A 22,486-nucleotide genomic window follows, 5' to 3' on the forward strand; every position below is an offset into this window, starting at 1 on the left:
CTTCCGTCTGTCTGCTCTCCAGGAATCTGTGAGCTATAAAGAGAAGGGATGAATAAGGGATGAGAAAGGTGGTGGTGGTGGTGGTCCGCCATTTTGAGACCACAAGCAGGTATAGCTGTAGGAAGGAAGGAATGAGATCATCCTTGGAGAGAAAGGAGAGAAAGCCGTTATGGTGAAGGACCTGAAACAACAAATGTGGGAAATCTCATACTCTTCTTTCGGGTATCCTTTCTTCTGTACAGGAACCAAACAGACACTGCAAATGGAATCCAGATTAACTCTCAGGGTATCCCCATGACAAAGAACACGGTGAGCTGTGCTGGAAAAAAATTCTACGAAGGACCCCTAACCTTCTCGCAGAACTACAATGGACAAGGGCCGTTGTGAGAAGAAGCCCTGAAACCGAGGGTCAAAACTGAGTGTAACGCAAAAGTCCCATGATTAGGACCTCTTTCTCTTTTGAATGACCTAGTTAGACAACTCCACATGGATGTCTTGAAAAGTGTGGAGTTATTATTGAAGTAAGGGGCCTTTTGTCCCTTTATTTAAAACATTCCTGGTCAGACCGCCTTTCAGTGGAAGCTTTTAAGGCAGTTAATAATTAATAATTCCTTCCCATACTGTCTCCGGAATCTAATCACCCTACCCGCTCTCCCAAATCTGTTATTTTCTCCATGGAGAGAAATATAAAGATAGCCGTTTGGGTATCTCTCTCTCACACACACACACACACCCTCCAGCACTCTTCTGACCTTCAAAGCATGGGGCTGCTAATTAGCAACAACAAAGAAACTAAAATGCAGACCCTCCTGATTTTTGTCACCCCTGTTTCCTCTTCTTCTGGATCCTAAGGCCATCAAAGCCAAGTCCACCCCAACAAGAGGCTTCTTAAAGGTTGACAAGCGAGTTTTTTCCTCTGGTCCTCAACCCAAGAGTAGCTTGAGGCAATATCAAGACCCAGCCTTCGCCCCAGTGCCCTACCAGTAGTGCTGACGACGACACTGGTGGCTCGGCTGCTGTCACCGCTCTGGCGAGCGATCAGGGTGATGCGGTAGCGGGTGCTGTGATCCAACTCTTCCAGCGTGACGCGTTCAGGCGCAGCTGGCAGTTCCACACGTTTTGTGGCATGGGCAGGCCGGGAAGCAACCAGCGGCACATAGCTGAGGATGTAGGCGTCAGGGCGAGAGGAGGGCGGTACCCACTGCAAGGTCACGGTGCTTTCCGTCACCTGCGATGACCGCAGGCCGTGGGGCGGAGCCACTCCTGGGAGAAAGGAAGAGACACAGATCCGGCACAAGAAACTAAAATGGAAGCGAGAGGAGGACAGGACTGGCAAGAGAGACGGGCTTGGGCAGAAAGATGAATGAAGGTAGAAAAAAGTGTAATGGGGGAATAGAGTGATTTAAAAGTGAGGACTAGAACTGTGTGTGTGTGTGTGTGTGAGAGAGAGAGAGAGAGAGAGAGAGAGAGAGAGAACGGGACATTCAGATATTTAAAGCAGGGGTTGGTATAGAGCATGATCTGTTGTTTTTATACTGTTTTTATGTTTTTTTAATTTTTGTATACTTTTAATGTTTACTATTTTTAATTGTTGTAAACCGCCCAGAGAGCTTCGGCTGTGGGGCGGTATATAAATGTAATTAAATAAATAAATAAATAAATGATCAGATGGGTGCATTTTTGTGTTTCCCTACCAGAGCTACGGCCTGTGTAAAGAGACTAGCAACAGTCTCTTTACACAGGGAGAGAAAGAGGAAGCAGCAATGACCACGTGTCCCATTCAGGGGCCGTTTATATCGCACCGCTTTTCCTGCACACAGCAGGAAATGGAGGCACATTCCGTTCTTTAAAAAAAGACGGATTAAAAGGGGTCTATTTTGCGACTGGTGTGTGGGAGACAGACGTTATCGTCTAAAGCCCTACATGGTTTGGGTCCAGGCTACCTGCGGGATCGCCTTCTCCCATACAATCCGCCCCGCACACTCAGGTCCTCTGGGAAGAATCTACTTCAGTAGGTAAAAACTAGATTGACAACTGTTACCCAGAGGACCTTCACTTCGGCTGCTCCCAGGCTGTGGAAAGGCCTGCCAGAGGAGACTCGTCAAATGTTGTCTATCAGCATTTAAGAAATCTATTAAGACTGATCTCTTCCGGCAGGCCTATCCAGTGTAATTTTAGGATGCTTTTAAAATGATTTTAGGATTTTTTAACAATGTATATTACGTCTTAATTCAGTTTTATGTATTTTATATTTACTGTTGTTCCCTGCCTCGATCAGAACGGAGAGGCGGGTAAGAAATAAAATAATAATAATAATAATAATAATAATAATAATAATAATAATAATAATAATAATTAGATGTGCGGACATCCGTAAGTGGGGCGTAGCAAGCATGCGATAAAACGCTCGTCTGATGATGCTCATAGAGAGCTTTGGAAAGTGGAGGAGAGTGCGTATAGCTCCAAATGGAAACTATTAATTTAATAAATTTGGGAAGCGGATCGATTCTCCTCACGATAAATTGCAATTCCAGGAAAGAGTGTTTCTGAAGAGATTTTTCATGTAGCAGCTTACGTACGACGTTCATTATTTGGTCAGGTCAGGTCAGTTGCGAACATGCTCAGTTTCAATTTATTCAAACGTCAGGCAAGATATATGCAGGAAGGAGTTAGGGCTTGGAGTACCCTCAAAAGAGTTCAGGGCTACTCATTTGCTTTGCCATTTGATTGTTTTCAAGTCTCTCTCCCTGGCCACAGCTAGACCTAAGGTTTATCCTGGGATCATCCAGGGTTCGCTCCTGCCTGAGCACTGGATCCCCTGTGTGTCACCTAGATGAACAGGTTTGACCCCTGGATGATCCAGGGATAAACCTTAGGTCTAGCTATGGCCTCTCTCTCTTTCTCTCTTTCTCTCTCTCTCTCTCTCTCTCTCTCTCTCTCTCTCTCTCTCTCTCTCTCACACACACACACACACACACACACTATCATTTTAGATTGTAAATTCCTTAGGACAGGGACTCGTCGTTTTCACCATATATATGCTGGTTCTATATATCAATCAACCAATTATTAATACAGCCTCTCCACACATGATCACGAAAGGGCAATATGTCCTCTGCCCTCCTCTGCATGTCCCTGCGGCATGCCTGGTGGATTAGCATAATTATCCCCAGGACAGATGAAAGGAAGGACTTCTTTCATCTATTAAAAATAGTTTAATTCCGTTAAACTACGGAATTCGCTACCACAAGATGTGGTGACGGCCACCAATTTGGATGGCTTTAAAAGGGGAGTAGATAAATTCCTGGAGGAGAAGGCTATCAAGGGCTACTAGTCCTGGTGGCTATATGCATCCTCCAGTATCAGAGGCCGTATGCCTAAGTATACCACCAGTTGCTAGAGAACATGGGCGGGAGGGTGCTATTGCACTAACGTCCTGCTTGTGGGTTAAGGTTGTGCAGCTAGTTGGCCACTGTGTGAACAGAGTGCTGGACTAGATGGACCCTTGGTCTGATCCAGCAGGGCTCTTCTGATGTTCTCAACATTGTGAGTAATTATTGTCGTGTCGTGAGAACCCAGCCAGGGAGGCTTGTTGCAGAAACCTGCAACAGCCCAGGAGTTCTCAGTGGTTTGTTACCCATGGCAACAAGCCGTCCTGGCCAATTTTGCACAACACAACAAGCGGCGTTGTTGTGGGTAATGATACAAATAAGTCACATTGGCTTATTTCTCGTCTGCGATCGTGTGAACCTGGTCGCTGAGTCGGGTGGCTGGCAAATTCTTCTTCTGGCCACAGCCCAGTCTTTATTCAGGTTTGAATCAACACCGTGTTGATGCAAAAAGGAAGTGGATAAGGTATTCACAGACACACCGGCCAGGTGACCAAGAAATGAGAGGAGACTCCGAGGAGAGACAGACGGAAAGAAAGAGAGAGGGACGCACAGGTGCCGCTCCAGGCTACATACGTGTACGCACGACCTGGCTGACAGGGGGTCCGTAGCGTTGCCCCTTTTCCGCCCGGACAGTGACGGTGTATCCCTCTCCCGGTTTCAACCCTCTGCGTTCAAAGACTGTCTCGGTGCCGGACAACCGTATAGATTCACCTCCCTGACGATCCTTCTGTGTCTTGGAAAGAAAAAGGGATAAAAAGGATTAGCACCAGCACAAACTATCCTGCTGCCTGAGGACGGACGTGCCACCACTGCCCGCCACTGTCGCCACCGAGCCCCCACATTACTGCCGCCACCCCTAATCGCTGCTGCAGCCCCCAATGCTGCCATAGGTTAAGCGGCTGAGGGCGTGTGGGGTGTATGAAATGCAGAGACCGCAAGGGGAAGGTGTTTATGTCTTTTCTTGCTTCTGCCCTGGAAGGCAGCCAAGAAAAGTTTTAAATAATAAAATAGCTTCGGCTATTGGGCGGTATAGAAATGCGATAAATAAATAAATAAATAAATAAATAAATAAATAAAATAGGGGTGTGTGGGCATCCAAGACGCAGCAGCAGGCCTTCCTATTGGTGGGGGAAACATGCAGTTTGCCGCTCTTCTTGCTTCGCTACCAGAGGCAGGCGATTTACCCTGCCTCATGAGAGGGCCGGCCCTGGAAAGGCTTCATAGCACCAACATGAAACAAGCAGCCCATGTACTAAAGAGCACCTGATGAAACCACTATATCCTCTCTCTGATTAAATCAAGAATTTCAAAACTGAGTGTTGCTAATGCACCGCTGAACATCAATTACCTAACAGCTCCCGTGAGTCCAAAGAACCTATTTATTTATTTTTATTATTTATTTTATTTATTTATTTATTACATTTTTATACCGCCCAATAGCCGAAGCTCTCTGGGCGGTTCACAAAAATTAAAACCACAATAAAACAACCAACAGGTTAAAAGCACAATTACAAAATACAGTATAAAAAGCGCAACCAGGATAAAACCACACAGCAAAATTGATATAAGATTAAAATACAGAGTTAAAACAGTAAGATTTAAATTTAAGTTAAAATTAAGTGTTAAAATATTGGGAGAATAAAAAGGTCTTCAGCTGGCGACGAAAGCAGTACAGTGTAGGCGCCAGGCGGACCTCTCTGGGGAGCTCATTCCACAACCTACTCAGTAAGGAGGGTCGTTCGTTCTGTGTTGTGTCTCTGCGTGATTCATTGCTCTGGCGTTGCCCCTATCCAAGCACACCCCACCGGGACAGTAATACTGGCACTTGTCTGCACTGGGTGATTGGAGCTTTCCCTAACTTGCGTTGCAGAGAAAGCCGAATGGTGCATCCTCAGGCGAAGATGCCTGTTCTGTTTCTCGAGAGGTCCTTCTCCGTGAGCCCCTGCCAAAGGAAGTGAGGCAGGTGGCTACTAGGAGGAGGGCTTTCTCTGCTGTGGCACCCCGGCTGTGGAACGAGCTCCCCAGAGAGGTCCGCTTGGCGCCTACACTGTATTCCTTCCATCGCCAGCTGAAGACCTTTTTATTTTCTCAGTACTTTTAACACCTAATTTAACTTAAATTTAAACTTTGCTGTTTTAATTCCGTATTTTAATCTATATCAATTTCTGCTGTGTGGTTTTATCCTGGTTGTGCTTTTTATACTGTATTTTGTAGTTGGGTTTTTAGACTGTTGGTTGTTTTGTTGTGCTTTTCATGGTTTTAATTTTTGTGAACCGCCCAGAGAGCTTCGGCTATTGGGCGGTATAAAAATGTAATAAAATAAATAAATAAATAATTCAACGGCAGGGTCTTAACTAAGACTACATAGTGATCTAGGTTTAAGGTAAGATTTGGGCTTAATCTATACCTCAAGCTCCTGGACCACATTGACTTCAGGAGGTCCGGCAGGAGATGTTTCTGCATGAGTCAGTCCTCGGTTTCGGAAGCACGCCCAGGTAACGATTCATGCAGGAGGTGCTGTATATATGTTGTGTATGTGGCCGTTTTGGGGAAGGAAGGCAAACACTAGTTTCACACCGTGGAAAGGTGCATTTAAAAGGGGTTATCCAAAAGAACCAATTGACAAGAGATTTAGGACAGAGAAAAGAACACCCCCCTTCACACAGTGCAAACGTAACGTGCAGAATTTGGTGTCAAAAGACGTGCCGAAGGCCACGATCTTAAACGGGGTATTAAACAATATGTATGGAGGAAGAAGAAAGCTCTATCAATGGATTCTTGACGTGATGGCTACATGCACCCTCAAGGCTCAGCGGCAGCAGCGTGTCCGTGAAAACCAGTTGCTAGCGAATTTCAGCAGCAGGGGGGGTGCCGCCTCCATGCCCTGCTTCCCTGAGGCATCTTGCAGTGTTAATCAGAATCAGTGGTGTAGCAGAGGCAGGGCTCAGAGAGACGCAGCACCAGCACCTCTACCTCTTCTTCTTCTTCTTCTTCTTCTTCTTCTTCTTCTTCTTCTTATTATTATTATTATTATTATTATTATTATTATTAGAAACACTGATGCCATCTGCCCCCACCCACAAATTCCCTGCTTTCTCTGAGCTTAGTTGCAACAGGGGGGGATCTACACTACTGCTTTTAAAGCGCTTTAAAGCACTTTGAAAACGTTTTGAAACCTGTATGTGCAATGTGTCCTGGGCCCCAACAGTTGTCAAAACCATTATAAAGCGCTTTAAAGTGCTTTAAAGCAGTATTGTAGATCCCCCCTGGTGAAATTCCCTCTTCATCGCAACAGTTAAACCTGCAGGAGCCCTGCCCTTGTAGAGTGACCAGAGCTCTTCTTATTTATTTATTTATTTATTTATTGTAAAATAAGCGCCTGCTTTTCCTCAGGTTGCCCCACTAGTCCCAGCATGCATTGCGCTAGCCAAATGGATGAAGTAGGATCTCTCTCCTCCTGCCCCCCCCTCTCTCGGTCGCTGTCACACACACATATACCACAAGCAGCACCATCCCCACAACCGCTACCCCTCCCAAAACACATTGTCCCAAAGTGCAGCAAGTTACCGTGGGAACCACGTGGATCTCATATCCATCCACAGAAACCACTGGGCGTTTCCACTCCAAGCGGAAAGACGTTTCGTCTCGATTTGCCACCCGGACGCCGATGGATGGAATCTCTGTTACGGGGAGAGGAAGAACAGAATAAGAAGCGATTTCTCCGCTCCGCTCTGCTCCTCACACACATCCCATCCATCCCCATTGAAGCCTTGCCAATGTCGTGGATTTCCAAGGCACTGACGAAGAGACTAGTGAGACACCAGCAACAGCTTTATTTCCAGCGGCAAAACAGAGTTGGCGCTTCAGCCCACATATGTGCTAACTCTGTTTTGCTGCTGAAAAATTAAGCTGTTTGCTAGTGTCACACTGGTCTCTTCTCCATGCCTTGGAAATCCACGACACCAAAATGGTGCCCACCCAGCCCAAGACATTTTGCTGCCTAAGGCAGAGCAGCAAATGGCACCCTGCCAGTCAAAGTGCGCAGCCAAAGTACCCAAGGACTTTGGCTCCTGAGGGAGAAAACCCCTTAAGTGCCTCTTCCCATCCCTGGCAGTACATTTACAAGACTGTTAAAGTAAATAATTACATTTGCTGCCCTTTCAGAACACCCAAAATCAGCTGCCTGGTAGGATGACCCTATGAAAAGGAGGACAGGGCTCCTGTATCATTAACCTCCAAGTTTGATTACTGCAATGCGCTCTACGTAGGGCTGCCTTTGAAGACGGTTCGGAAGCTGCAGCTCGTGCAAAATGCAGCGGCCAGATTGATTTCGGGAACCAGAAGGTTCGACCATATAACATCTGCTCTGGTCCTCCTTTTCATAGGGTCACCCTACCTCAGGAGGACCTCATAGAGAGAAAAGGCCTGCTGCTGTTTCCCCCTTCAGGCTCAAGCCGAAGCAGACAAACCCCCAAAGGGCAGCCATGTTAGTTTATTGCAGTGTGAGGCCTGGCTGTGAACAGGCCCTGCTCCCACCACACTTCCCTAGGGTGACCCTATGAAAAGGAGGACAGGGCTCCTGTATCTTTAACAGTTGCATAGAAAAGGGAATTCTCTTGAAAAGAGGGCAGGGCACCAGCACCTTTAACTGTTGTGATGAAGAGGAAGTTTCACCAGGTTCTACATATATACAAATGACACCTGCTGAAATTCCCTTTTCTATGCAACTGTTAAAGTTACAGGAGCCCTGTCCTCCTTTTCATATGGTCACCCTACACCTCCCCAAACCTCCATTTCATTATAAAAACGAGGCCTCGTTTGGATGCTTGCTAGATTTGAGCCTTTGACCTGAGATGTCAGGGTTTTAGCCTCTTCTCAGGGTCTATTGGGGAACTAGACATTTTGCTACCTGAGGCAGAGAAGCAAATGGCATCTCTCCCTCTCCCCCAGCCCAAGGCTGGCCAAATTATTTTGGTACCTGAAGCAGAAAATCCCACAAGCGCTTCTCCCCCATGGTGGCAGTAAAAGCACAACAATAATAAATTAAATAGCTAACAATTTGCTGCCCTTTCATGACACGCACAGTCAGCTGCCTGAGGTGACCGCCTCACTCTGCCTAACGGCAGGGTCGGCCCTTGAGGTGAGAGGCTCATTCAAGTTGCTAGGCTACAGTGGCATCAGGAGAGTTTTAGTATGAGACGTTTCCACCTACCTATGGAACAGTCATCTCCGGAATAGCCATCATGGCACAGGCACACTCCATTTTCACACTCTCCGTGGCCACTGCAGTCCTCGGGACACGCCAGCTGCCCACAGTCCGGCCCGGTGAATCCCTTGTGGCAGGCACACACTGCTCCCTTCAGACAGCGGCCTCGCTGGTTGCAATCATTGGGACAGGCCTTGGTGCCGCACGCCGGGCCCGTGAAGCCTGGCTCGCACACGCAGCGTCCATTGAGGCACTCTCCACGCCGGTTACAGTTGTTAGGGCAGCCCCGGGTCCCACAGTCGTCCCCCGTGTAACCAGGGTCGCACACGCACCGCCCTGCCACGCACTGGCCATGACCCAGGCAGCCCTGGGGGCAGGCCGGATCGGAGCAGGACGGGCCGACGTATCCCTGGAAGCAGGTGCAACGTCCGTCCACGCAGCGGCCTTGGTCATTGCAATCGTCTGGGCAGGACGGCGGCTCCTCGCAGCGGACACCAGAATAGCCGGGGCGGCACTGGCAACGGCCGTTCACGCACTTGCCACGCTCTGGGCCACCGCACCCGCCTGGGCAGAGTGCCTCGGCACATGTGGGGCCGCCCCAACCCGGCTCACATTCGCATAGGCAACGAGAGAGGTCGAAGGAGCCATGGTGCGAACACAAGCTGCGTACGTCTGTTTGACCTAGGTGAGGGAATGGGAGACACGAGGAAGTAGAAAAGGAGCAAGGGAGGGAAGTGATCAAAAGCTAGGTCACCTATAAACAACTTGGTTTTTTGCTTTTTGTTTTTAAATTACATTTATATCCCATCTAAGGACTTCTCCTGCCCCCATTTTCATCCTCCTCCAGGGTGAGTTACACTGGGAAAGAGTGACAGGCCCCCAAAAAACCACTCATTGAGAGCTTCACAGTTGGGTCAGGATTTGAACCCAGGTCTTTCTGGTCCTAGGCCTAATCTACAACAAGCAGGATATTGCACTATGAAAGCGGTATATAGTAAGTGTCAATGGGTTTAACAACATGAGCTGAGTTTGTTTGTTTTTAACGGACCCCAGAATAGCAGTTTTTATAAGGAGACTGTATTTTTATACTTTTTATGTTTTTAAACTTGGTATATTTGTTTTAATGTTTACTGTTTTTAACTTTTGTAAACCGCCCAGAGAGCTTCGGCTATGGGACAGTATATAAATGCAATAAATAAATAAATAAATAAATAAATAAATAAATAAAAGGCCCCTGATTGCCCTCCCCTCTTATGGTTCTTTCTCTTTAAGCAGGCCTTGGACCGGACAGCTCTATAAATACTGTACACCTTCAAATGGAGAATTGTCCTCTGTAAACAGGACATATGGCCACCCTAGGACACACCCCTTGTGTATGAGCAGGCAGACAGATCCCCTGGTCATAACCTTCTCTGCTACAGTGAGAAACAGCATGTTTCTATTTAAATTATAATATTTAAATTTCAAATTTGCACCTGAACATCTACATTCCCATATGCAAACCACCATGCACTGTTAACTCATAATTTGGCAATGCATTTCCTCCTTTCTGACACGGCGTGGACGTCCTTATGGTTTAGAGCTGAATGGTGGGAGATTCAGGACAAATAAAAGGAAGGACTTCTTCGCACAGCGCATAGTTAAATTATGGAACTCACTACCACAAGGCTCCCAATTTAGATGGCTTTAAAAGGGGGTTGGATAAATTCCTGGAGGAGAAGGCTATCAATAGTTACTAGCCCTGATGGCTATGTGCTACCTCCAGTATCCGAGGCAATAAGCCTGTGTGCACCTGTTGCTGGGGAACATGGGCGGGAGGGTGCTGTGGCACCATGTCCTGCTTGTGGGTCCCTGGCCGACAGCTGGTTGGCCACTGTGTTCTGGGCTCCACAATTCAAGAAGGATGCAGACAAGCTGGAGCATGTTCAGAGGAGGGCAACCAGGATGATCAGGGGTCTGGAAACAGAGCCCTATGAAGAGAGACTGAAAGAACTGGGCATGTTTAGCCTGCAGAAGAGAAGATTGAGGGGAGACATGAGAGCAGTCTTCAAATACTTAAAAGGTTGTCACACAGAGGAGGGCCAGGATTTCTTCTCGATCCTCCCAGAGTGCAGGACACGGAATAACGGGCTCAAGTTAAAGGAAGCCAGATTCCGGCTGGACATCAGGAAAAACTTCCTGACTGTTAGAGCAGTACAACAATGGAATCAGTTGCCTGGTGAGGTTGCGGCCTCTCCCACACTAGAGGCCTTCAAGAGGCAGCTGGACAAGCATCTGTCAGGGATGCTTTAGAGTGAATTCCTGCATTGAGCAGTTGGTTGGACTCGATGGCCTTGTAGGCCCCTTCCAACTCTGCTATTCTATGATTCTATGAACAGAGTGCTGGACGACCAGATGGATCCTCGGTGTCATCCAGCAGGGCTCTTCTTATGTTCTTAAGTCATACCTATCCCTGCTACATTCTTCCTCCTTCAAGGCCTTACCTGTACTGGCCTGGGTACTGGCGGTGGCAGGGCAGCAGCCTCCCCCAGCTTGGCAGGTGTCCCGTAGCGTCCGCACTTCGTTCTCGAGTGCCTGCAGCCGTCTCAAGAGCTCCCGGGTGTCCTCAGTGCCAGGTGGGCACCCACAGGCCTGTGGCGGCAGGTTGATGCGGTGGGTGAAAACCACATGTTCCTGGTCGGGCCCTTCCAGGGTGTGTTCAAACAGGCCCCCTCCCTGGGAGGAGCTGGGGGGGCCCAGTGCCTCTTGCGGTGGAGGGGAAGCACCCTCAACCTCGGTGCTTTCTCCTGCCAGTTTTATAGTATAGACGTGAGAGAAGACCGTGGCATTGGAGGGGATGGCGGGATGGGGCACGCGGGCCTGCCACGAGACCCCCAGCCAGAAGACGAACAGGACGAAGGAAATGGCTCTTGGCGGCCTCCCCATGGTATACACCTGTGAGGGAAGGGATGAAAAAGAAGGGGAAAGGAATCAATTCTGCAGAGGACAATCATGCAATATATACTAGAACTCGACTGGGAAATGGGGGGCATTCCACCAACCCCGATATCAGACCTCCCTCATGAAGGCGCCTTCATCCCATTGCAGTAGGCTGCACAAAGGGAGGGGGGAAGGCCATTCTACCAGCCCTGCCGAAAGAGTGCTTGATATTTTTTCCTCTTCCCTCCCCATCATTTTTTCCTTGCGTGTCATGTCTTTTTTTCCTTTTCTTTTTAAGATTGTAAGCCTGTCAGCAGGGACCGTCTTGTTTATGGATTGCATGGAAGGTGCTCCACGAGCCTTTCCGGTAGGGGAATAGGATAAAAATCCTTGAAAGAAAGAATAGTCCAGGTCCGGGCCCGATTCAAAGGGCTGGTATTGACATTTAAAGCCCTAAACGGTTTGGGGCCAGGTTATTTGAAGGAACGCCTCCTCCCACATGTACCTGCCCGGACCTTAAGATATGTAAACTTTTAATGTTTACTATTTTTAAATGCTGTAAACCGCCCAGAGAGCTTCGGCTGTGGGGCGGTATATAAATGTAATTAAATAAATAAATAAATAAATAAATAAAGATCATCTACAGGGGCCCTTCTCTGTGAGCCCCTGCCGAAGGAAGTGAGGCAGGTGGCTACTAGGAGGAGGGCTTTCTCCGTTGTGGCACCCCGGTTGTGGAACGAGCTCCCCAGAGAGGTCCGCCTGGCGCCTACACTGTATTCCTTTCGTCGCCATCTGAAGACCTTTTTATTCACTCAGTATTTTAACACTTAATTTTAACTTAAATTTAAATTTTACTGTTTTAACTCTGTGTTTTAACCTTATATCAATTTTTGCTGCGTGGTTTTATCCTGGTTGGAGAACCTGGAGGAAATTCCCTCTTCATCACAACAGTTAAAGCTGCAGGAGCTATACTAGAGTGACCAGATTTAAAAGAGGGCAGGGCACCTGCAGCTTTAACTGTTGTGATGATGAGGAAATTTCACCAGGTTCTCCATATATACAAATGACATCTGCTGAAATGCCCTTTTCTATGCAACTGTTAAAGATGCAGGAGCCCTGTCCTCCTTTTCATAGGGTCACCCTAGCTTTACAGTGGTATTGAAATGCACTGACAACTTTTGGGGCCCATTGAGACCTACCACATACTGCTTTCATACCGCTACATCCTGCTTGGTGTGGCTCCTGCCTTTTATATACCGCCTTCATAGTACAATATCCTGCCTGGTGTAGATTAGGCCATCATTACACAAAATGGCAGCTCAGTAAGAGGACAGACAGCCCCATGGCTTAGTCGGGGGGTCAACAAGCCTTAGAGAAGCTCGTTCGGTGAGCGCCCGACAAAGCTGAGTGTGGGGTGAGTCCATCCATCCCTAGTTTTAATTGGTTGGGTGCTGTTTATTCTTGTTATTGTTCGGTTTTTGATGGATTTGTTTTTGTGTTATGTTTGGTTTGAGACAAATTTACACCTCCTATAATGAAATGCATCGAGGACCTAATAACATTATCAACTTTTGAACGAGTGTTATACAGACACAATTTGCAAGAGGATAAATATACGGATATTTGGTCTGCTTTTCTTGAAACCTCTGTATAACACGCTCCCTTTTTTTCCCCTTCCAGTATATAAGTGATGATCATAGAATCATAGAATAGCAGAGTTGGAAGGGACCTACAAGGCCATCGAGTCCAACCCCCTGCTCAATGCAGGAATCCACCCTAAAGCATCCCCAACAGATGCTTGTCCAGCTGCCTCTTGAAGGTCTCTAGTGTGGGAGAGCCCACCACCTCCCTAGGTAACTGATTCCACCGTCGCACTGCTCTAACAGTCAGGAAGTTTTTCCTGATGTCCAGCTGGAATCTGGCTTCCTTTAACTTGAGCCCGTTATTCCGCGTCCTGCACTCTGGGAGGATCGAGAAGAGATCCTGGCCCTCCTCTGTGTGACAACTTTTTAAGTATTTGAAGAGTGCTATCATGTATCTATATTTACATATAATTATATATATATATATATAATTATATATAAATATATATAATTTTATATACACAATCTATGGTGGTTCCAGACTCCGCCCCGTTTTCACAATGTATTTCTGTTTTGTTTGTTGATATTCACAATAAAAAAAATAATAAAAATGTTTGATTTGAGATTTCCTTTTAATTTGCATTTATTACTGTTAGCCTCCTTGAGCGCCATTTTTAATGGGCAGACGGAATATAAATGTAATAAATAAAAAATAATTTATAAAACACACACACACACACACCAGGGAAAGCAATTTGCCAGCAAGAAGTACAGACCAACAGAAGCTGTCACCTCATAAACAGGGAGGCTTGTAATGTGTATAAGTTGGGAATAGCCAACTCCATGCCTGTTAATAGGTGTAGGGTGACCATATGAAAAGGAGGACAGGGCTACTGTATCTTTAACAGATGTATTGAAAAGGGAATTTCAGCAGGTGTCATTTGTATATAGAGAGAACCTGGTGAAATTCCCCCTTCATCACAGCAGTTAAAGCTGCAGGTGCCCTGCCCTCTTTTAAATCTGGTCACTCTAGTATAGCTCCTGCACCTTTAGCTGTTGTGATGAAGAGGGCATTTCACCAGGTTCTCCATATATACAAATGACACCTGCTGAAATTCCCTTCTCTATGCAACTGTTAAAGATACAGGAGCCCTGTCCTCCTTTTCATAGGGTCACCCTAAATAGGTGTAAAAAAAATTAATCTTTCTCAATCTATACATGCACACAGGCGCTGTGCCTTTAATACATTGCGGTCCGACCAAACCCAATAAAAGGGCTGGATTTCAACACCACGCTTGCAGCGCCTCACCATTGGATAAAAAAGGCGCCGAGGGAATTATTAAGCACAATGTGGATATCGCCTATCACATTGATGTGGACAGCAGGAATGCAAACAGAGGCCTGCAAACGGGGATCCCAGAGCGCTCGCCAAAGCCGGGCGGTTGGGAAACAGTCTCGGCAGCGGAAAAACAACCCACGGGGTGCTCTGAAATGCAACTGGAGTCTTGCCTGAGAGCAGGAAGCCGGCAGGGAAGGCGAAACCGGATTAGATAAGATTGGGCCAAAGCGGACGGAGGGAGGGAGCGCCAACATCTCCTCAGAACTTCCTTATGATAAAAGCTGTGCAGCGAGGGATTGAGCTGGCTCCAAAAGTTGTGGGGTCTCCTGCCTTAGAGCCGCTTCACACGGGACTGAAGACCCACATAATTTATTTATTTATTTATTTATTTATTAAACTTATATACCGCTCCCATAGCCAGGGCTCTCTGGGCGGTTTACAGAAATTCTAAAATTGAGGTAAAAACAAGTATGCAAAATTTAAAACTCTAAAACACAGAACATACACACATAAAGCAATTAAAAACCGATTAAAAACTAAACATGTGGGTAATTAGGATGTGCCGCCATATGCCTGGGCAAAGAGGAAAGTCTTAACCTGGCGCCGGAAAGATAGCAGCGTTGGCGCCAGGCAAGCCTCATCAGGGAGATCATTCCACAGTCTGGGGGCCACCACCGAAAAGGCCCTGTCCCTTGTTGCCACACTCCGAGCCTCTCTCGGAGTAGGCACCCGGAGGAGGGCCTTAGATGTTGGACATAGTGACTGGGTATATTCACATCGGGAGAGGCGTTCCGTCAGGTATTGTGGTCCCAAGCTGTGTAAGGCTTTATAGGTCAAAACCAGCACCTTGAATTGGGCTCGGAAACATACAGGCAGCCAGTGCCAGCGGACCAGAGCAGGTGTTATATGGTCGAAACTTCTGGTTCCCGAAATCAATCTGGCTGCTGCATTTTGCACGAGCTGCAGCTTCCGAACCATCTTCAAAGGCAGCCCTACGTAGATGTGTGAGAAAGTAGGGTGACCATATGAAAAGGAGGATAGGGCTCCTGTATCTTTAACAGTTGTATTGAAAAGGAAATTTCGGCAGGCGTCATTTGTATATATGGGGAACCTGGGGAAATTTCCTCTTCATCACAGCAGTTAAAACTGCAGGTGCCCTGCCCTCTTTTCAATCTGGTCACTCCAGTATAGCTCCTGCACTTTAACTGTGGTGATGAAGTTGGAATTTCACCAGGTTCTCCATATATACAAATGACATTGCTGAAATTCCCTTTTCTATGCAACTGTTAAAGATGCAGGAGCCCTGTCCTCCTTTCCATATGGTTATCTTACACATAATAATAATAATAATAATAATAACAACAACAACAACAACAACAACAACAACAACAACCCGCCTCTTCCTCTGGGTCATGTGATCAAAATGGCCCATTCAGGGGGCCATTTTGATCCCACAGTTTCTCCTGCACACAGCAGGAGATAGCGGCAACTTCCGTCATTAAAAATAAGTCAGACTTATTGGGGTGTTGTTTTGTCGCACGAAGAAGGCTAGAAGGGGAGGGAGGTGCACGGGGGGCGGACAATGTCACGTCATGAGAGGGACCCGTGAAAATCCGTGCATGCCCAGTAACGAGCCTGCAATAAAACGCTTGCCTGATGGGGCTTCAAGAGTGCTTCACTTTTAACCAACTCTAGCTCCCTGTTTATCTCTGCCTCTTTTGCTACCTGAACGGTGCCACCTCCCAAAGGCAGGGGAGAGAGTCCCATAAGCTCTTTCTACACTGTGGATTTTCCCCCGGGGTTGTCCCTGGGTCGTCCCTGTGCATCCAAATGACACACAGGGGATCCTGCACATCACAACGCCTGCATATCGTGAGTATAAAACTCTGACTGTCTGTTGGTGGGGAATAGGAAACCGGGCAAGAATGGGAATGGGATGGGGGTGTCGTCTGTTAGAAGGGGTGTTCAGTCCAAGTCTAGTTTAAAGGGAAAGAGCTATAGGAAGGGAGACCAGGGGCCATGAAGCTGCCCACCCACAGCAGACTGAGTAGGCTTATGCACCTCCTGGTCACATTCTTCCCCACCATGGTCAGACGATGGTAAATATAACTAAAGTTGCATCTATCCATATGAATTAGCATATGCAAATTTATTTATTTATTCTATTATTGCATTTATATCCTGCCTTTTTTCCTCCAAGAAACCCAAGGCGGCGTACATAATCCTCCTCTCCATTTTATCCTCACAACAACAACCCTGTGAGGTAGGCTGGGCTGAGAGTCTGTGAGCGGCCCCAAGTCTCCCAGTGGGTTTCCATGGCTGAGTGGGGAATGGAACCCAGATCTCCCGACTCCCAGTCCAACAATTTAGCCACTACACCACACCGGCTCATGCAAATCTGCATCCTCTTTTATAGGGGATGCATGCCTGATTTCTAGAATTAGCAAAGACCTCTCCCGAAGAGCTTCTCTACACAAGTCTGTGAATCCACTGTATCTCTTTTCAGTTTCATGGCAGAATTGAGATCTGGGCACGACAGAAAGACCATTTCCTTCCCTGCTTTTCCACTACATAACCTCTAGGTGGCACTGTGGTATAGCGGAACAGCGCAAGTACACTGCGCTTTTACAATTAAATACTACATTTTCCCTGCTGTAAAAGAACTCATGGGAAGTGCTTGTTAGACACAGAAGCTAGCCTGGAGGGTCATGACATCATCTAAAGAAGCCATAAACAACCGTGAGTAAGGAATGACAAGTGCCCAATAAATGCCTCATGTAGAAAAGCCTTTTGATCCTGGTCGGCGGTTTCCAATATGAGTATACAATATGGGACTAGTTGGACTGGTGATCTGATTCAATTTAAGGCAGCCTTCCTATGCTGTTTTTTTAAAATATATTTTTGCCGACCTTTTTATTCTCTCAGTATTTTAACACTTAATTTTAACTTAAATTTAAATGTTGCTGTTCTAACTCTGTATTTTAATCTTATATCAATTTTGCAGCGTGGTTTTTATCCTGGTTATGCTTTTTATACTGTATTTTGTATTTGTGCTTTTAACCTGTTGGTTGTTTTATTATGGTTTTAATTTTTGTGAACCGCCTAGAGAGCTTCGGCTATTGGGCGGTATACAAATGTAATAAATAAATAAATAAATATTTTTGATGGTTTAAAATTTTGTATACTTTGTAATGTTCACTGTTTAAAACCTTTGTAAACCACCCAGAGAGCTTCGGCTATGGGGCGGTATATAAATTTAATTAATAATAAATAAATAAATAAATAAATAACTAGTAAGAGTCTCGATTTGATGGAGAAGAAAAAGAGGCATTTGCTTATTTATTTATTTTAAAACCTAGGGTTGCCTCAGAGTTGCACCTACTTTTTTCCTGGGAGGGCTTTTGTGCCTTTAACAACTATAGCACAGCAAGGAATCCAGGAGCTGAAACTTTCTCTATGGCTACATCTCTCTGCCAAGGGGAAAATAAAACGCTTAATCGGTAGAATTTCTGCCTGTTATGCAGCTGTCGAAGGTACACGAGTCCTGCTAAGACTGGGGGTGGCAGCGGCGGCGGGATTGCTAGCAACAGTATCCTGAATTAACCTTCCTCTTTAGATGGGGAGCTAACATTTCCCCCACAATTCAAGTCAACGAACTGCTGGAATCCATGGGAGTTGACAAACATCTGAGCTCTGGAGAAAAGCCTGCACCAACTTATTATTATTCCAGCTGTTGGCCCGAAGTGCTGCAGTTTTCCAATAAACTTTTCTGGACTTCCCTTCGTTCCCTCCTGGGGCTGCTCCGTTACTTATTGAGAGTAAATAAAACGCCTGTTATCCTCATGTTATATGAATAGCCTCTCACAGAAGGACAGAGCGAAAGAACCAGGAATCGTGCCTTGCAAATCCCCCCCTCCTTCCTCCACCCTCTTGCCACCGCCTTCCAAAAACCACCAGTTAGACCCCAGTCCCATCCGAGAGGATTCAGTAGCCGGACTTGCCGTTCCCCACAGCTTTACGTTTAACAGGCAGCTCTTAGTATAAGAGAGGTTTTGATTGATAAGTACACACGCTTGATACTCCTCAGGCTAAATCAAATCCACACATTCCTCCCCAACCCGCCCCAATCGGGTGGGGGCAGGAGCAGCGGCTCTGATTCATCGGCCCGGTATTCCTGCCACGAGCCAATTCTGTCACCTCGCCACACGCCCAGCCTGAAGGGGGATTAAATAGGGACAAAACACGGGAGACCTTGGTGCCAAGGGCCTCCACTAGGGGTGTAGTTACTTAGCAGTGAGGAGAAAGGCACTCATCATATGCTCTGGGACACCTTTTACTTTTATTTAGAGAGCCAGTGTAGTATATTCTATTTATTTATTACATTGATTTTATGTATTTGTTTATTACATTTTTATACCGCCCAATAGCCAAAGCTCTCTGGGCGGTTTATATCCCGCCTTTTTTCCTCCGAGGAACCCAAGGCGGCATACAAAATCCTCCTCCTCTCCATTTTATCCTCACAACAACAACCCTGTGAGGTAGGTTGAACTGAGAGCCTGTGACTGGCCCAAAGTCACCCAGTGGGTTTCCATGGCCGAGTGGGGCCTAGAACCCATATCTCCCAACGCCCAGTCCAACACTTTAGCCACTACACCACACTGGGTAAAGAGATGCAGTGTGGTGTAGCAGTTAAAGCGTTGGACTGGGACCCAGGAGATCTGAGTTGTAGTCCCCACTCGGCCACAAAGCTTGCTGGGTGCCTGTGGGCCAGCCACTGACTCTCAGCCTAACCTACCTCACAGGGTTGTTGTAAGAAAAGAAATTGAGAGGAGGAGGACCACATAAGCCGCCTTGGGTTCCTTGCAAGAGGAGAAAAGGTGGGATATAAACGGAATTAGTTATTGGGTGGACAGAAATGCAATAAATAATAAATAATTAAAAGGAGAAAAGATTTGTTATTTTATTTAGTATAATAGTATTCTACTTTTTGACCAATGGACCCAAGTGGCTAGAAGGTGTTTACGGTATAACTTCCAAAGGCTTTATTTTATTTTACTGTCCTTCAGTATCTAGAAGGGAGCGCAGTAGTTAGGAACACAGAACCTGCCTTATACCGAGTCAGACCACCTAGCCCAGTATTGCTGACAGCGACTGGCAGCTGCTCTTCAGGGTTTCAGGCGGGATTTCCCCCCAGCCCTACCTGGAGACGCTAGGAATTGAACCTGGGACCTTCTGCAAAGCAGGCTTTCTACCACTGAGCAACGGCCCGTCCTGTCCTCGGCCACGTTCACACAAATTATCAAGCCTGGCGCCAGCATATAGCCTCCTCAGGAAGCAGCCAGGACTCCGGACCACCACCAGTGTCTGCCTTGGGCCCTCTGCTCATCACTGCATTTTAATTTCCCACAATGACTTCAAAGTAGTGTCACTATTAGGCCCTGCCATAATATCACGGCCTGAATTAACACTGAAAACCAAAGTCAAGAGAGCTTTTGCCCTTCTCCCCAAGAGGTTTCTGCCATCCCAGGGCCCAAGGCAGTACCACTCAGTCAAAATCCCTACTTGACCGAGTAAGTGAATAAAGAAGGAGAGGTATTCCACACTGGGGCTCTGGCTATACTGGATACATCTCTCGCCAAAGTGAGCCCCTGCCAAATGAAATGAGGTGGCTGGTTACTAAGAAGAGGGCCTTTTCGGTTGTGGCACCCGGTTGTGGAATGAGCTTCCCAGAGAGGCTTGTCTGGCGCCTACGTTGTGCTCTTCTCAGTGCCGGGTGAAGACCTTTTTATTTTCCCAAGCATTTCAGTTTTTCAGTTTCTGTTTTGAATCTGTTTTCGGTATTTAAAATCTTTGCACTGCTGCTAGGTTCTATTTGGTTATTTTTATTTTATACTGTACCTTTAAACTTTCATGTTGTATTTTACAGATTTAACTAACCGCCCAGAGAGCTTTGGCTATTGGGCAGTATACAAATGTAACAAATTAATAAATAAATCTCTCTTCACAGTGCTGGACAAGTCATTCTCACTTTGAGGTATGCTGGACACCCGACACCCTCTCACTTTTGCAGGACCATTTGTCACTCACAAAAGGGGGGGGAGCAGGGTATTCAGTGATGGGGGCAGGTTGAATTTAAAGAGGATTTTCTTTTCTTTTTTAGCACATAAAAAAACAAAATGAAACAAAATAATTGGTACCACTTGAAGAAGTTGGTGGGTTGCCAGGTGTCCTGCTTTATAGAGGACTGTCCTCTATTTGAAGGGCTGCCCAATCCAAAGCCTGTTTAAATAGAGTGGCCCTATGGAAAGGAGGACAGGGCTCCTGTATCTTTAACAGTTGCATAGAAAAGGGAATTTCAGCAGGTGTCATTTGTGTGCATGCAGCACCTGGTGAAATTCCCTCTTCATCACAACAGTTAAAGCTGCAGGAGCCCTGCCCTGTTTTGTATCTGTGCACTGTAGTTGCCCATTCACAGTTAGCACCTGGAAGGCAGGCAGGGCAGGCAGGAGGGATATCTGAAAAATCTATTTGGGAGGTGGAATTCAAGGGATTTTTCTATGTTTGGTTTCCCAGACTTCATTCTGGTTCCTGCTGCGGTGCCCAACTTGGTCTTCAGTGACACAAGCTAGTTTCTGGATTTTCCGGCCATTTTCCGTATTTCCCTCCTGCAGGTTCTGCAGTTTGCATAAACTGCTGAGAAATTTCTGCAAATTTCTAACCAATCTACACATATTATGGCTGACTGCGCAAATTTGCCTGTTGTTTGTGTGAATTGCTTAGAAATTGCCACGAATTGCTTAGAAATTGGCACAAGTTCTTTGGAAATTGACATGAATTGTTTGGAAACTGACAGGATTGCTTTGAAATTGGCATGAATTGCTTAGAAGTTGGCACAAATTGCTGGAAATAGGCATGAATTGTTTGGAAATTGCACAAATTGCTTAGAAATTGGCATGCATGTTAGAAATTGGCAGGAATCGCTTAGAAATTGGCCCAAATTGTTTGGAAATTGGCCCAAATTGCTTAGAAATGGATGCAGCTTGGTTAGAAATTGGTGCAAATTGCTCAGAGCTTTACACAAACTGAAGGACCTGCAGGGAAAAATGCACCAAAAAATTGCTAGAATTTGGTGAAAAGGCTACATCTCAGCTTGCAAATACAAATAGTGGCCTTGGCTAGACCAGACCTATATCCCGGGATCGTCCCGGGGTCATCCCTGTGCATCTAAATGACACACAGGGGATCCCGGGAGCAGGCAGGGACGACCCCTCCATTTGCCTGGGATAAACCTTAGGTCTAGCTAAGGCCGGAGTCGAATATGCTGTGGAACTCGGTCAAGTCCAAAAAGAATGGGATTTCACAGCAATGGACATCCCTAAAAGGCAGGCAAACAGCTCACCTGGTAATAATCTTCACCACTCTGGTCAGATATATTGTTTTTTCAAATTATAGTAATTATGTCTAAATTTGCATTTGTACATATAAATTAGCATGTGCAAGTATTATGCAAATCTGTCCTCTTTTGACCCCTTTTTTTTAGCAATGAATGTCCTCTATTTTGGTGGTGGTTAAGTGGTCATCCTACCAATTCGCCTGGTTCCCGGGAGCATTCTCTTTTAGGAATGTGCAGAGGAGAAGCCAAGTCACTGCAAATCGCAGCAACAGGCCATTTTTCTGCGTTAGAAACGAAGAAGAAAACCTCGGTCCGATGGTATTATCAGAAAATGAATTGAAAATAAAACTGCCAATATCATACTGCCTTTATACAAAACGAAGAAGAAATCTTGAGGTTGTGGTGGACAGCTCAATGAAAATGTCAACCCAGTGTGTGGCCGTTGTAAAGAAGGCAAATTCCAGGAAAAGGAATTGAGAATAAAACTGCCAATATCATACTGCCTTTATATAAATCTCACCACACCTAAAAAAGGTTATTACAGAGCTGGAAAAAGTGCAGAAAAGTAGGGTGACCATATGAAAAGGAGGACAGGGCTCCTGTATCTTTAACAGTTGCATAGAAAAGGGAATTTCAGCAGGTGTCATTTGTATA

The 22,486-nt window shown here is 46.2% G+C and overlaps 1 protein-coding gene across 1 annotated transcript in view; it reads right to left on the minus strand.

The window, feature by feature from the left end:
- TNXB (tenascin XB) overlaps positions 1 to 22,486 on the minus strand; it is a 170,508-nt gene that overhangs the window by 121,080 nt on the left and 26,942 nt on the right. Inside the window, exons 2-6 of the mRNA XM_063122680.1 lie at positions 11,082 to 11,532; positions 8,605 to 9,279; positions 6,960 to 7,072; positions 3,966 to 4,125; positions 982 to 1,263 (exon numbers count right to left, since the gene is read on the minus strand). Coding sequence (XP_062978750.1) covers positions 982 to 1,263; positions 3,966 to 4,125; positions 6,960 to 7,072; positions 8,605 to 9,279; positions 11,082 to 11,523 — 1,672 coding nt within the window. The 5' untranslated portion in view covers positions 11,524 to 11,532. The remainder of the gene's footprint in view (positions 1 to 981; positions 1,264 to 3,965; positions 4,126 to 6,959; positions 7,073 to 8,604; positions 9,280 to 11,081; positions 11,533 to 22,486) is intronic.

The sequence above is a fragment of the Elgaria multicarinata genome, chromosome 3 (genome assembly GCF_023053635.1).
Source record: "Elgaria multicarinata webbii isolate HBS135686 ecotype San Diego chromosome 3, rElgMul1.1.pri, whole genome shotgun sequence".
NCBI lineage: Eukaryota > Metazoa > Chordata > Lepidosauria > Squamata > Anguidae > Elgaria > Elgaria multicarinata.